At 38.9% G+C, this 15105-nt stretch overlaps 1 protein-coding gene across 1 annotated transcript; it reads right to left on the bottom strand.

The window, feature by feature from the left end:
- Positions 1-922: 922 nt before the first annotated feature.
- On the bottom strand, positions 923-14178 carry LOC142483633 (uncharacterized). Its single transcript, XM_075583651.1, has 22 exons — positions 14067-14178; positions 13805-13866; positions 13636-13728; positions 12048-12175; positions 11815-11958; positions 10921-11004; positions 10129-10296; positions 9407-9503; positions 8024-8247; positions 7016-7169; positions 6738-6946; positions 6535-6652; positions 6251-6456; positions 5962-6073; positions 4482-4651; positions 4342-4415; positions 4148-4275; positions 3708-3897; positions 3378-3516; positions 1889-1985; positions 1543-1635; positions 923-1007 (listed from the first exon to the last, which is right to left on the bottom strand). Exons 1-22 carry the CDS (start codon positions 14087-14089, stop codon positions 988-990), a joined length of 2733 nt encoding a protein of 910 aa, XP_075439766.1. The 5' UTR covers positions 14090-14178; the 3' UTR covers positions 923-987.
- Positions 14179-15105: the final 927 nt, after the last annotated feature.

Below are 15105 nucleotides of genomic sequence, written 5' to 3' on the forward strand. Positions count from 1 at the left end.
CGGAAGCATGAAATGCATGGGAGTGCTATCCCCCTGTTTTGTTGTAGTTTGTCTATTTTGTTTTTAATGTAGTTTATTCATTTTTCACTATCCAGTTGTGGCGTGCATGCACTTAGTTTTTGCATCCAGCCCATCTTACGTTGTTCTTTTGCACCTGGTTCCTGGATTGGTGTGACATGCAGCAGCCTTGCAGATTTCATTACACAGGATTTGTATACATCCTACGTGGGCGAGACGTGCCTCATACTCTGCATCAATGGAAGAGACGGAAAGCCAAGAACACCACCAAACTCAGACGGGGGCGTCAGAGGACACACACACACCTCTCCGTTTACTCTAATCTCCCATCCTACCTACGTTGGATGTTAACAGTTCCTGCTTATATTTACTTACCTGCATATCAAAACTGCAGTCTAAACTATAAACTTTTTCAAGATATACTATATTTGTGGGACTAAATTGTTCTGTCAGGTTATTCTTGGAGCTAGCAATTGCTTATCTTTTACATAGGGTCTGGGGTTAGAAGGGTGAGGAGAGAGAGGGAGAAGGAAGCAAAGCGATTGAGGCAAAATAGACCGACTGATTACAGTATGTCATGACATTTGCAGGGGGCAGCATTCTTAAAGTTTGTCCTGGGCCCCAAACATTGCCGTTGGCCTTGATCACACTGATGTTTCAGGACTTTACGGCTAACATTAGTCTTCCACTACTTTGCAGTAACGGTCAGTGACTTAATTGACTTTTTTTAACCAGTGAAGAATCTCTACTAACCAACTATCAACATGAACTTTGAGAGTTTTAGATCTGCCAGACTATGTGAGCTGGCACCAACATTTAAAAAATAAATAAATAAAAGTTTCCAACTAAAGCAATGCAAGTGCTAGGACTCAACCTTTAGCTTCAGAATGCTACAAGACTTTTTTGCATCATTAGTTTTATTAACAGTGTGAAATTTTCAATAAAATACATCTGGAAGTCAATGCAAAATCAAGAAAGCGACGCGCCGTCTGGAAAGAATGAAAAGAGTTGTTAGAAAGCATTATTACTGTACAAACAATGCAATCCTCCACCCAAGGGAGGCAAAGCTTGGCAGATTATGCAGTCAGATCACAACTACTGGCATTTTGAATACAGGTTCAACCACCATCTTTACATATAGGCCTTTTACAAGATATTCCATGATTGTTCCCCTTCCCATGAAGGATTAAGCGATGGATATGGGAATTTACAATGAATTAGTAGGTTCATAAATTCCCATTTTGAAGAGCTTCCATGTGTTTAACATGCATAAACTGTCATGTTGTGCCTGGATTTGAATATTTAACCTATTGTCTATGCAAAACAGGATACATTGTACAAATTGTGCTTTGTCCATAGATATCCCATCACGGTTTTAGATCTAACTGCAAACACTCAATCTGAAGTTAGTTCACTATATCCTCTGTTTGTAATTGGCAAAACAAAAAAAGAAAACCCACACCACACAAATGTGCTCGTATGCCTCTGTTCAGTTTGTGCGTCTCCATAGTCATTAAATCTTACATTGTTTGAGGTTTGTGCCAGCTTCAGATTCCAGTAGCAGAGCTCCAGAAGATACATATCCATGCATATTATGGTTCGTGTCCACACTCCGTCCTGATGTGCAGAATTAACAAGGTGAATTTTCAGCAGAAATGTATGGGGAACTCTAAATTTGCACAATACCCTATAGCAATTTTTATATTACCGCCCTTTAAATTGCCCTCACTTCTAGGAAGATAAAGCTGCCCGCAAATCAAAGTTAGCCGTTTTAGAGCCTTCAGCTTTGACCATCTTTGATCCTGGGATAATGTTATAAGGCATAGTGGGTCCTGCTACATGAGGAATTACAGGAAAAATAAACACTTACCAAATCTCTGTCTGTCAGGTATACAAGCTCTTGTGCAAAGTGGATCAGAAGAGAGTTGGTCAGCATTGCAAATAACCACACTACAGTGAAAATAAATCTGTAAAAGAAAAAAAAAAAAAAAAAAAAGAAGACAACTATATTGCATTATAACATCAAAACACATTTGTAGTCTCCACAGCATATGCCCAACTGTGTATGTTTTACATTAGCACTTTGGAAATCTTTAAGCCAGTAGACACATGCATCATAGATTTGAAAGGGTTCTCAGCACAGTTTGTATTAGCCAAGTTTGGTAGACATTGTAAGTCCAATGTTTACATTTAGTAAGGAAATGGAGAATTAGAGGTTTCAAAAATCAGATCACCTCATTTGAACCCAATACTGTACATACAACAGCTCCTTCACATTTTCAAGTCTGCCATCTCCCCCACACCGTTCTGCAATAGCTGTATTAGAAGCAGTTTACTGTACTTGGACAGGAAGTTATGTTACTTTGTATTGCTGCCTAAAAATACTTTAGGAAGTTCTATTTTCTAAGCAGTCACCAAGTTGTATGGCATCTTAGGCCCACGCTAGTAAATGGTAAGTAGGGATGTCTTACAGATCAACAGCCTACAGGATAGGCCTTACTGTCCATATAGTGCCATGAAGTTACAGCACTGACTCCATCTAGTGTCCAGACTCTGCCCTCCTTAAGCTGATCTGCAATTGCCATTATAGGAAAAAAAAACAAAAAAAAAAAACAAAAAAAAAAAAAAACACATCACAGGCCAGGCCTCTGATCACACTGCTAGGCAGGTAATCAAGGCATGGTGCCAAGTGAGTACAGGAAAACCACCAGGAGCCATAGAAGGCCCATGCAAGATTGAGGGTCTGCAGGCAATAACCAGAAAATGTAGAGTTTAGCAAGTCTGTATGCGGACTTATTTTACAGTACCATCTTTCCCTGAAAGTCTTGGTGGCCCATGAGCTTTTAGAGTCACCTAATACCGGTTGAGAAATACAATAATTCATAACTAAAATCAGATGCACTCAATTGTTAATTTCTACAGGGGGAGAGGAAGAAAAAAAACCCCACCACCAAAAGTCTTCTGCATTCAATTAATTATATGGGATACAAATGCCACGCTGTCAGTGTTAAGGTCAGCAGAAGTTCTATTAAAATAAAAAAAAACTCAGAATAGGGTTACTGCAGTGTATATGTAAAGTTATGATCCTCATGTCACCAAAAAATAAAATAAAGGGATTGAAGCCATTAGCAAAGGTTTTTGGAACCTGGCATAGTAAATAAACTCAAAATTGGTATTTTGTCTCCAACCTGCTCACTGCTAGTGGGGCCAGCAACTCATTATGGGTGGTGATCTGCCAGTTTATGGGTTAATGTAGAACTGCAGTTAACAATTTACCAATTGCAGCATAAATGTAAGGTGATAGCATGCAAGGCATTTAATGAAACCATTTCAAACACTTACTGTACAAACATACTCACCTCTCCTAAGTAAGCCCTCTCTTCTTGCACAAATGTAAACATTTTCACTTCAAATCTTTTTAGGTGGCTAGGGAACTTTACTCTGGTGTCTGCATTTACTGGGTGAAATATGGTTTTGTAGTCCTCACTATATTCACAGCTGCGAAACAAGAGGTTGATGATAAACCAGACAATACAGTAGATTAAAGTTCTGCCCATACCATTGCACAAAATAGTACTACAGTACGTCAAAGTTCAGTTGAATTTAACGATCTAGTTCCAAGAGTAATGAAGTTACAATAAGGGCTAGTAAACAGTATATATAAAATATAGAAGTGCTGCATACGGTACCTGTTCACAATAACATCCCACTTTGGAAAGCTTCCCCTGTCAGAAGAGGCTGTAGCCCAGCAGGTTTCTAAGAAGAGCTCAAGCCGAGGATCTACACTGTACAGGAGTTCCACTTCAAAATACAAGGACTCCCTCAAGTATCTCACAACTGGATACTCTACAACCTCATAGAAGTCTGTGTATGGCATGTCTGAAAATAGATTGAAGCAAACATTGTAGGCCAACCATTAGTGATGTCCCATTGTTTACCAAGACAGCTGCATGGCTATAAAAATGGTACTACAACCTAACATTAAGAAACACAGGAAGCACCCAATAATCTGCCATATTGATTAAAGCCATCTTTGCAAATAGTCAAGTAGACCAACTCATTTTCTACATGAATTCGGTAAAATATTTGGGATTTTATATGAGAAGCAAGTACCAAGTTTAAGCCTTACCTTTGCTTAGTCTCATAACTAAAGCAAGAGATCCATATGCTGTCTGAGCACTAGGTGTTGGGTTGTCATCAAAACCATACTGAAGAAGCAGAGTCTCATTTATGGTGTATTCACATGCAACTTTAACCCTGTGAATGACACAGCGGTTAGACTGAGCCTCAGCCAACTCTCACACTCCAGAAACAAGCACTTACTTGTAAGCGGCATCTGACATTCCAGGACTGAAGTAGGATATTTCATTTTCATAGGTCATTGTGGTTTGCTTGAACTACAAAAGAGAACAGAAAATAAATAGGATATTGGACCGCCCAACCCACCCCATATTACAACTTACCCTTCTAGTAGTGCCACACTTGCTGGCAGCAAATATAAATGTTGCACTTCGTTCTGTTACTGAAGCAGGTTTGCATCTTTTATCTCTTAAAACCAGTTGTGATGGATCCATGTTTGGCACAGCAGTTATTTTTGTTACAGTAACGGCCATGGTCCCGTTTGGAAGACAATCTGTAAAAATGTGCTCCAATGAGAAATGTTCAAAAGCCATTCCAGCCGTTTAAAGATTAGAGGCAGTTGTGCAGAAACTTGTGTAATCTTTGAGGTTGTACTATTACTGGACAAATAATGGAACATAATTTATCATGTTAAGTGAGCATATCCATAGTTCTATTTATGGGCGAATTTCAGCATGTGGTAGAATCAAATCTGCCATGGCATTAAATAATTACTATAAGACCTGCAAGCAAATGGTCCCAGCAACCAGATGTAATGGCCCTTCGGATTAACACAGAGGGGGTCCCTGTGTTTTAATGGGACTCGCGCTTTGTGAATCCTACTGGACTTCACCTGTCTGTAAGAGACACGCACCAGTCACTCTACCTGCACGCCTCCAACAGGCGATCGTGGGGCTTTTATTTTAACATAGTAGCGGAATTGCATTAATTTCAGCCTCAAGGACCCCCTGCTTCCCAAGTTACAGGCCCTGTTATGTACCTGGAGATTTAAATAAAGCAGGGGTATACCAGCACCTGTAACTTGGGAAACAGGGGGTTCCCGAGGCTAAAAATAATGTAATTCAGCTCCTGAACCCCCCTTTCCCCCCCACTACAATGGTAAAATAAAAGCCCTGCGATAGCCTGATGGAGGCACGCAGGTAGAGTGACTGATTCAGTCTCACCCTTTGTGCACATCTTAGACAGGTGCAGCCTGGCAGGATTCACAAAGCACGAGTCCCATTCAAATGCAGAGACCCCTGCTGTGTTAATCTGATGGGCCATTACAGCCCACTAGGGACTGTCCTGCAGTGTGGCCCTGATGTGCTCTAGAAATTCCCATGGAGGCTGGGCCATAAGGAAAGGTTCCAGTTGTACAAACCTCCATACTAAATGGGGCAATTATCAAATTAAATGTAAGCATTCGCAGATTTGATATGCCCTTTTGATCCCTTGCAGCAAGGATTTCCTAAAGGAGTGCTCTTGGCACTTAAGCTGCGTTTATAGTGCCTTGCGACGGTGCTCCAAAATAAAGCAGTTGACTCCGTCGCAAGCTCTTATAGTAAGCGTGACGGAGCAATTGACAATTTGGAAGCCGGGTAATTTTTTTTTTTTTTTTTAGAGACAGTTGCCACGTGACTTTAAACCAATCAAATTGCACAGCTCGCCCCTTTAGTGACGTCACTGGCCTTGGTCGCCAGCGCTAAAAATCAAATTGCAACTTTCGCTAGTGGCGACGTCATCGGTCGCGTCACCAGCACTATAAGCGCATCTTAGCGTAAACAGTGTTAAGAATGACAGTAGAGCAAGATCATGGAGAGTTACCAATAGGTTGCTTGGGATCCATGCATGAAATAGAGAAGTCATGCATGGGAAGTCCAGTAGATCCATCTTTTAGTGTTAAAGGAAGAGTGCCCATCAGCATTTTGTTACTGACCTAAATTGGAGGAGGAAAGTAAAATTAGATTGTCTCCCTACGGGGTAAAACTGAAACCATTTTTATAAACCACACAATGTTTGAACTAGGTAAACCCCAGAGCTATTAGTAAACCATGTAATTTTAGTGGCAAGAAAGGGATATTACTATGAAGTGAATAAGCAGTTTATTCCTTACCTCATACAAGATAGAGGTTGAATATCGAGGAACTACAAGCATAAAGTGTGTTCTGTTTGCATTGAACACAAACCCTTGGCGCTGTGCGGTTTCTGGAGTCAAAGGTAGGTTTTTAACATAAGGAAGCCAGTTGGTATCCACATTCCCACGGATGACCACCAAGTTCAGGTTATTTTGATCACAATATCCCGAAGCAACAGGCAGCACTAATAATGTAAAGACCAACAATTATTTCCGTAGGAGACAAAGCTACAGTACATCAGTGCTTGTAAAAGGTTACTTACCAGCATCTGGGAGCGGGCAGGTTATTATAGTAGAGTATGTGAAGGTCTCATTACTTGGAAACACCTTGAACCCAAAGGTAACGTTTAGGATATAATCTCTGATGTCATCTGTGACATACTGAAATAGATTGGGGAAGGAGGTGAGCCATGCAAATGATTTTACACAAGCATTATACAAGTTAATTAGTATATACATACTGTACCTCTTTCTTTACATTTGGAGCACCAAAAGGGACTTTTAATACAAAAGTAACACTCCCATTTGGATGCGTTACCGAAAATATGGTGTAGCCCAACTTAACAGACTCTTGTACTGGTAGAGTTACAGGACCAATTGTCAAGTTCACCAGTTCAACATCAGGGAGGAACGTTCCGATTGTGACATTAAATATTTTGGTGAGGGGGATTGTATCTAAAAAAGGAAACAAAAAATTACCAAAGAGCATTTAAATTTTTTCACCTTTGCACATGTATTTCATACCATTTTTTATAATTGGTGGCCGACGTTCAAAGGGTGTTTTTATTTCCTTAATGATTGTGTGCTTTGTTAGGCCCCATCTGTTGTCTTCCCATACATTTTCAAGGAGCAAGTTGATACTGTAAGTGATGCCATGCTCTCCATTGACTACATGAGTCTGAAAACATAACATAAATGTAAAAAGTAAGGTGTAGTACACATTGGTACTGTTCTAATCATATTATTGAAGATACTTTAGTTAACATTTTGAAGCAGTCAACTTAATTTCTAGTCGGGCAATACATTGCAGTTTGCATCATTAGCAAATTGGTCAAAGGGGAGAAAAAAAAAAAAAACTAACAAGTTGTAGCTATTGGTATCAATATCTAGCACATATGCCATCAAGGAAACTATACACAAGACATTAAGGCCAAGAGGCCAAAGACGATTTACTAACCCCTTCTGTGTTTGGACACATGGCAGAGAAAGTCTAATTTTTTTTAATCAATTTTAAAGCCAGCATTATGTACAGTGCATGAAATTATAATCTGTTCTGTACATTTAGCATTTTACATTAGTACAGAATGCATGTAGCATTAGTCATACCCATATTAATGTATTCTCAAAATAAGTACGGCTCCCATTGAAACCGCTCATGTTCGTTTATATAACTGAAATCTATCCCAGTGTCACCAAAACAAGACATTTTCCTATACGTTCTGGGTTATAAAGTGGAAGACTGACCAAGTTGATGCTTGGCAGCAAGTTGTATACAGACTGATTCTTGAAAAGCTTTTTTTTTTAAATTGTATTTTTTTTAAAGTCGGGTATAAAGTATAATTAAACCCACTGAAGCCATTACCACAGCTAGTGATGTGGGTCACTTGTGTCATGTACAGTGTCACGCCACAAGTTTGTTTGTTCTTTGCAAAGCTTCATTGGTCTGCTGATGTCTTCCCCATGGTCATTTAACTATGCTACAATTGAAGAGAAAACATCGCCCTGCAGACTATTAAGAGTTTTAGCACTCACCTTGTAATAGCCACCATAAGCACCTAAAGGAACAGTGACTATAGTGGCCTGGTTGCTGTCTGCCACCACATACTTTCTATTACGAATTTCACTGTCAGTCAGTGGGGAAAGGTTGACACCAAACTTAACACGGCTATTCTTTATATTACTGGCACCAACGAGTAGTGGAGAAATATTTTTTGGAACACCCCATGTGATGACTCCTTCTGTATACTTTACGTCATCTAAAAATTAAAAAAAAAAAAAAAAAAAAAAAAAAAGCCATTATGCCAAAATCTTTACCCAAACTTCTACTCTGAACTTCTGCTTTATAGGCACCTCTGGGCTTCACTGTACAGGCAGTGTTTTGCATCAAGCATAGAAGTTTGCAGTGGTGTCATGGTTAAACTATGTGAAAGTAAACTCACATCTGTAATAGTCATGCCAATTTGTTAAGTTACAGGTAAAAATAAATAAATGTTAAATTCATAAAAAGTTGAGCAAGAAAGGTGTTCCAATTCACATTAGTCAAGCACAGACTTGAGTCAATGCATTACACCATATGAAATAGGGTCCCAAGATTGTTTGGCAAACTAGCCAGTTGCAAATGCCCAAGAAACATTTGTATGTCTAACTATACATGCTGCCCCTTCTGTTCCTAGAAAGAAGTCCGGACCAAGAACCAACATTGCATCTGGTCATCTTTATTGGAGACAATTTGTGCCGCTTATGCAGTAGTTACGACCTGGTTTATGAACCGACATGGTTACCATTAAGGCGTTTATCAATACATGTTCAGTAAATTGCCATTTGGAAATCTGGTGGTGGCTCGAGTATAAAGTAGTGAACACTGGCCATTTTGTGGCTTCTTTGTACTTCAAAATAATCTATTCGTGTTCAACGCGGTTTCTCTTAACTGAAAGATTAAGGCCTGCGAGGTCAACATGGAGCTCTTCCCAGAGCAGTCTGAAGGTTAAACATAGGCACTAGAGATACATTATGATTAACAAAACCATGACATGCTCAGCAGGCAAGATAGCAAACAAACTAAGTGTCTAGGCTTAGAAATTATTCTTGCTGCTTAATGGCCTAGTTTAGTGCAAGTGAAAATATAACCAGAGCAGTGTCCTTTACTGTTACTTGAAGAGGAATTTGGGGGAAATCTCCCAATATATTAGCTCAGCTTTTGAAAGAGGCTAATATTTGAATTTATAACACCCAACCTTCAAATTTGACCACTTACAGATGTAGCAGACATTTCACCTGTTAACAGGCATGTTAACATTAATGCCATTGAAAGACAGGGGATTAGGAGATAAAATAAGTTATGCAGTTGAGCATAAGCATCTGCTACATCTGTATACCAGGTTATGCAAAATGCTTGAGACCATTGGAGGTACTCACCAATAGGGCAAGCCACTGCAGTATCAACCAGAAGGATTACCCAGCGCTGTTTGTAGAATATTGTTGATCTTACAGTTGAGAACACTACTCCTTGGACCTACGGATCAATACACAAGCTACTGAGGTGGAAATGAAACAAAAACACATGATTTTAGATACCATGCATGTATATCTTAATTTATATAGCACCATTAATGCACATAGTGCTTCACAGCAGTAATATACGTGACAATCATAACAAATATAAACAAGGGGAGAAGTGCTTCAGACAAAACATTTAGGAAGAGTCCCTGCTCTGAAGAGCTTACACTCTAATTGTTAGCTAGAACGTACAGAGACAGTAGGAGTGCATTCTGGTAAGTGCATCTGCAAGGGGCCAAGGTTAATATGTGTTTATCATCCATGAAGTTACTCATGCTTCCTTAAGCAGGTGTTTTAAGATGGGTCTTAAGTGTGAGAGAGGGTGCTAGTCTGGCATTGAAGGGAAGGGCATTCCAGAGGTGTGGGGCAGTCAGTGATAAAGGTTTAAGGTGGGAGAGGGCTTTAGATACAAAAGGGGTAGAGAGAAGACATCCTCGAGCAGAACACAAGAGTCAGGATGGTGCATAGTGAGAAATTAGGGCTGAGCGTTTACAGGCATTAAAACCAGGATTATAGTCTCCAAGTGTGTACCCTGCCACCAACAGATATGACAGCATATTATCTGTGAAGCTGCTACTTACATTTTGACGTTGTGCTTCGCTGGCATTGTAAGGAGCTCTGAACAAGATTCTTGATTCTGTGGTGTTGATGCCATATCCAGCATTTTGAGCATCACTGACCAACATTGCTTTCCGGGTTGATGGAAGATGGAAAACCACTTGCCAGATTGACAAGAGCCCCGATACAGCCTTAAAAAAATTAAAAAAAAAAAAAAAAAAAAAAAAAAAAGCACCACATTTGGTTATTAAATATTTTTGTTGACAAGACAATCAACATGTGACTAGCAAACTCCTGCTACTTGGCAATACCAATTAAGAGTAATAAATAAAGTCTTCAGCATGTGGATCTCCTTTCACATACAGTACAGTAGCATCTTAAATCCATTTACTGCCAGGAAACAATCAGCAAAAGATTAGAGGCAAGCTACTGTAAGCAGTTTTAATTTTTATATACAGGTTTTAAGCAGGAGTCTCCAGAGCTGATGCCCATTAATTCCAGCTCATCGGACCTCTTTGCTTCCAGTAGCTACTCCAGGCATCACATTATGGCTGCTTTTGAAAGCACCCAAACCCTGCAGGTAACTAGAACGCCGGGACATCTGGTGCGAATCCTACTGGCCCATGTGATGAGGGAGCTTTAGACTGCAGAGATACCAGCACCCCGTTTGGGAGGCAAGAATCTCCAAACATGGGGTCCCCGTAACTGGAATTAATGGGGACACTATTTGCTTTTTTAATTTATAGAAAACAGAGCATATGCAGAAATGTTAATGCCATTTTTAATTCAACCGTGCACTTTACGTAGCCACGTACCTGTGGAAAGGCAACAGACCAGTCCTCTGGTTCATCTTGCAATATTCCTTCAGGAATCAGCGGAATCTTCTTCCGGACCGATACCTTAAAAACAAAGATATATATTATATATTTGTAAAGGGTAGCAGGGTTGATAACTGTAAAGTGCAATCAAATCTGTTAATGTATAGTCCTGGTTAGATAATATATATATATATATATATATATATATATATATATATATATATATATATATATATATATATATATATATATATATATATATATATATATATATATATATATGTGTCACACTCACTTTAAGTACACTCGCGAGTAAGTACATATCGCCCAATAGGCAAACTGCAGCTCACGCATGCGCCTGTCATCACGTCCTGAACAGCAATACCGGCTCCCTACCTGTACCAAAGCTGTGCGCAAGCAGGGAGACTATAGAGCCTGTTACAAATGCGTTATTTACATCAGTTATGCATGTATGACGATTGCAGTACAGTACATGCATCGATAAGTGGGAAAAAAGGTAGTGCTTCACTTTAAGTACATTTTCGCTTTACATACATGCTCCGGTCCCATTGCGTACGTTAATGCGGGGTATGCCTGTATATATAGTGTCAGAACTATTTAGATCATTACCTTACTGACCACCCCTCCTCACGGCAAGAGCGGTTATCAACAGAAGCTCATTGGGCAACAAAGGATTAATCACTGATTATAAGAGGTATCAGGTTATTACACCATAAACGATAAATATACAATCCAATACTGGACACTTTAGAAGACCTGTAAAAAAGATTGCAGCCTTTCTTTCAATAGACACTAGATAGATAGAATAGATAAACAGATGAAAATGAAAAATTCTGACATTACGGTGTTGAACAGGGCAAAGTATTTTACCTCCATGTAGTTTGTTTCACACAGAATCTCACGGGGACTCCAGTCATAGGGGCAGGTGACCGCTTTCACATATCTCACCGATCCACTCATATCAGGGGTAGGAGCTATATCAATTTGCACTGTTACAGTGAAGTGACCATCATCCTAAAGATTAAGTCAAATGTATCATTTGCATAGTTTGGTACTGAGGTCAGCCACTGTATGATCAAATTTGAGAAAACAGTACAACTTACCACAATCACTGTATAACAGCTAAGAAGAGAGGCCCTAAAATCAATGTTACCCCAGAAGTCATGAGAGATGGTATAACCACATTGTGTAGCCAGTGCATCATTGATCTCAAAGGCTCTTCCAAATTGGTCTGTAGGAGAGAAAATTACATTGCATGTATCGCATATATATGAATGGGGAAATCCTAGGCTCCTGTACCAAGTGGCATAAACCAAACATGCAGCGTAGACTTACAGATTTGGCATTGTATTATACTGAGCTATAAAGTGCTCTGCCCTGTGTGCCAGAAAATAACCAATTTAGTGGAGTTTTTATGCAATGTATCAATGACTTGTACCCCCTTCAGTACTGAAGGAGTTAAAAAGACGTTACAATTCTCTGTATAGAATAGCTTCAATTGGTTAGTTGACAGATATTATAATGTCAATTTCACTAAACTTCAGGGGGAAAAACAAAAAAGGGTATATGAGCACTTGTACAGTATTCACACAATCATGTGCCACTAATCTACTACCCTGCTTTGCAGGACATGATTGAGCTTTTTTAAAGTTGTCACAACACATCAAGGCATTACAGTAAAAGACAAGCACTTAATGGAAACCTTTACCATCTTAAGTATTCATTTGTAGTTTTAGGGAGTTCAATTATGGTATCAAAGTTACTAAACTAATACTATTCAACCCATACAAATGCTCATTAAATTACTTCAACCTCCCCCCCCCCCCCCTCCAACTGTTGCCATTTTATAGCAATGTATCACTTAAACAGGTTGCGTTGTGAACCTTACAGCAGCAATGTAGGTAGAAAACATTACTGGACAACATTCAATCATACAAGACATTTATACAAATACTGCATATGTACTGAGGGGGAAAGGTTTTGACTAGGTTAGTTAAATGTGATGACAAAGTCACACCACTTAGATGAGGAGATGCCAGAGGAGGCAAGAGGCCCCGCTACATTTTGAGCAGGCTACGACTCATGCTCCCTGCCTGGGTATGCTACAGTCCCACGGCTTCCTAAACTACCTACATCTATAGGACAAAAGCCATTATGTATAAGGCTAGCAGAAATCTAAACAATTAGTGGATTTGCCATCACACACTTAAAGCATGCCAAAGCACTGCACTGCTAAGGAAGCATCTGGCAGAGGTGTGTGGTAACCCCAAAACATTGCACAGTACATGAGTGCAGTGTTATTTGTTAGTCACCTGTACATGAATATACTCAACTACAAATTAAAAGCCACTATAAGAGGAGCACAAGACAATTCACTGAATTATAAGATTCTACAGGCCATATAGCACCAAATTTGTCTTGGGAAGTTAATTTCCTACCATTGATTTGGCAGATTGAAAATTATGCATAGGGTGAAAAATTGGGACTGGCACTTTATAATGTGGAGCTAGGCAATAAATACTCTGCTTACACCTCAAATAGCTGCAACTACTGTATCATGTCAGTGTTACCAATTCTCACACAGAAAAAACAAAAAAAACAAAAAACAAAAACCTTATTTTTGATGGTACTTAAAATATGAGGTTTTACTTGTACAATGCAGTTGCACAAAACTACCGATTGCATGCTTACCAATAGCAGAAAACATCACATGTTTATTGAGAACATTCTCAGCTGTCAAATAGATCTGTGACAGAGACCTTCTGCAGTTGAACACTATGAAGTCTGGAAAGAGAAAATGTGTCATTAATATCAGGTCAACCTGTGATTCTTGTCCTGCTTTCAGTTAGTAAATATTTACCTGCGGAAGGCCTTTGCTGTGTCCAGACCTCTGAGGCCAAAGCCCCTACAAGCAATGTTAATCTGGAACAGATTAACAGGATCAATTCTATGATACTTTATCTCCCAGCCACTTGACAGAAACAAGATAAATATATTTTTACACTAATAACATGAACTTTAAATTAAAAGTTGGAATAGCCTGGAACTTAAAATGCCATTCCAGCTCAAAGCATTACTAAGGTGTATTTGTTTAAGGCTGCATTAAACCCAGCCTCTCTTACCGAAGCAAAAGATGAATCGCCATAATCCAGTTATTTGGCAGCAGCAGCAGCTACTAGATAATACCAAAATGACAAAGCAAACAAACACACTACAGAGGACCTCCAATTATATTTAAAAACAGACCAACATCAAACTCATTCTCAGCCACCCCTCCCTGCCTTCTACAGAGAACACATGCTGCTACCATAAACCTATTGATTAGACTATATATAGTCACAGCCACTTATCTGATTGGTCTGATTACAAAGTGCTGCTACACATTGTCATAGTGAATTGAACTTACTCTATATTGCCAGCACATGGTAGTGTTAACTTGTTCCCCTTTGCTTTAATAACAATAAGGACACTTTTTACTCTCAGTCTTGTATAAAATGATACATTTTGAAGTACTGTGTTAATACTTGGTTAACAATGCTGATGGACTGAGCAATAAAGGAGTTTTTTTTTCATCTGACAGTAACATTTAAATGTATACCTTAATATGCTCATTAAATAGCAATTTATTTACTACTCATATATCTTAATTTCAATTGCAGCATTTAGTGAGTGTCTCAAAATCTGCAGCTACAAATGCAAACAAAATCCTTAATGTCTTCATTTTGCGCTTTGTTGAAGACCCTTATATATGACAACTAAAAACAGATACGTGAAATAATGTATTCACTGTATATACTCATATATATTGCTTCAATGCAGAAAAATCTAGATTAATGTGCAAATTGTGTCCTGATTTTTTAACCCTTTGACTGCTAAAGCAGCCGCATACACCAATTGAAGTGAACTGTATTTATAGTGGTTTTCGTCTTGTGTTCCTTGATGCTGTTGGTTTTTTAGAATGTTACCAGGAATTCCCTAAGAATAAATTGGTAATTGATATTTTATTCTTCAGGGCCCAATCGTTTTTGCCACTTTGTTTTAAATTGAATTAATAAAAAGGTTATAAAATGTTATACTGTAATGTGATAAATGATAACAAATATATAAAGCTGTTAGATTTTTTTTTTAAATAATAGAAGTCTTTCCACTGCATTCATAAGA

This window comes from Ascaphus truei, unplaced genomic scaffold (assembly GCF_040206685.1).
Source record: "Ascaphus truei isolate aAscTru1 unplaced genomic scaffold, aAscTru1.hap1 HAP1_SCAFFOLD_3468, whole genome shotgun sequence".
NCBI classification, from domain to species: Eukaryota; Metazoa; Chordata; class Amphibia; order Anura; family Ascaphidae; genus Ascaphus; species Ascaphus truei.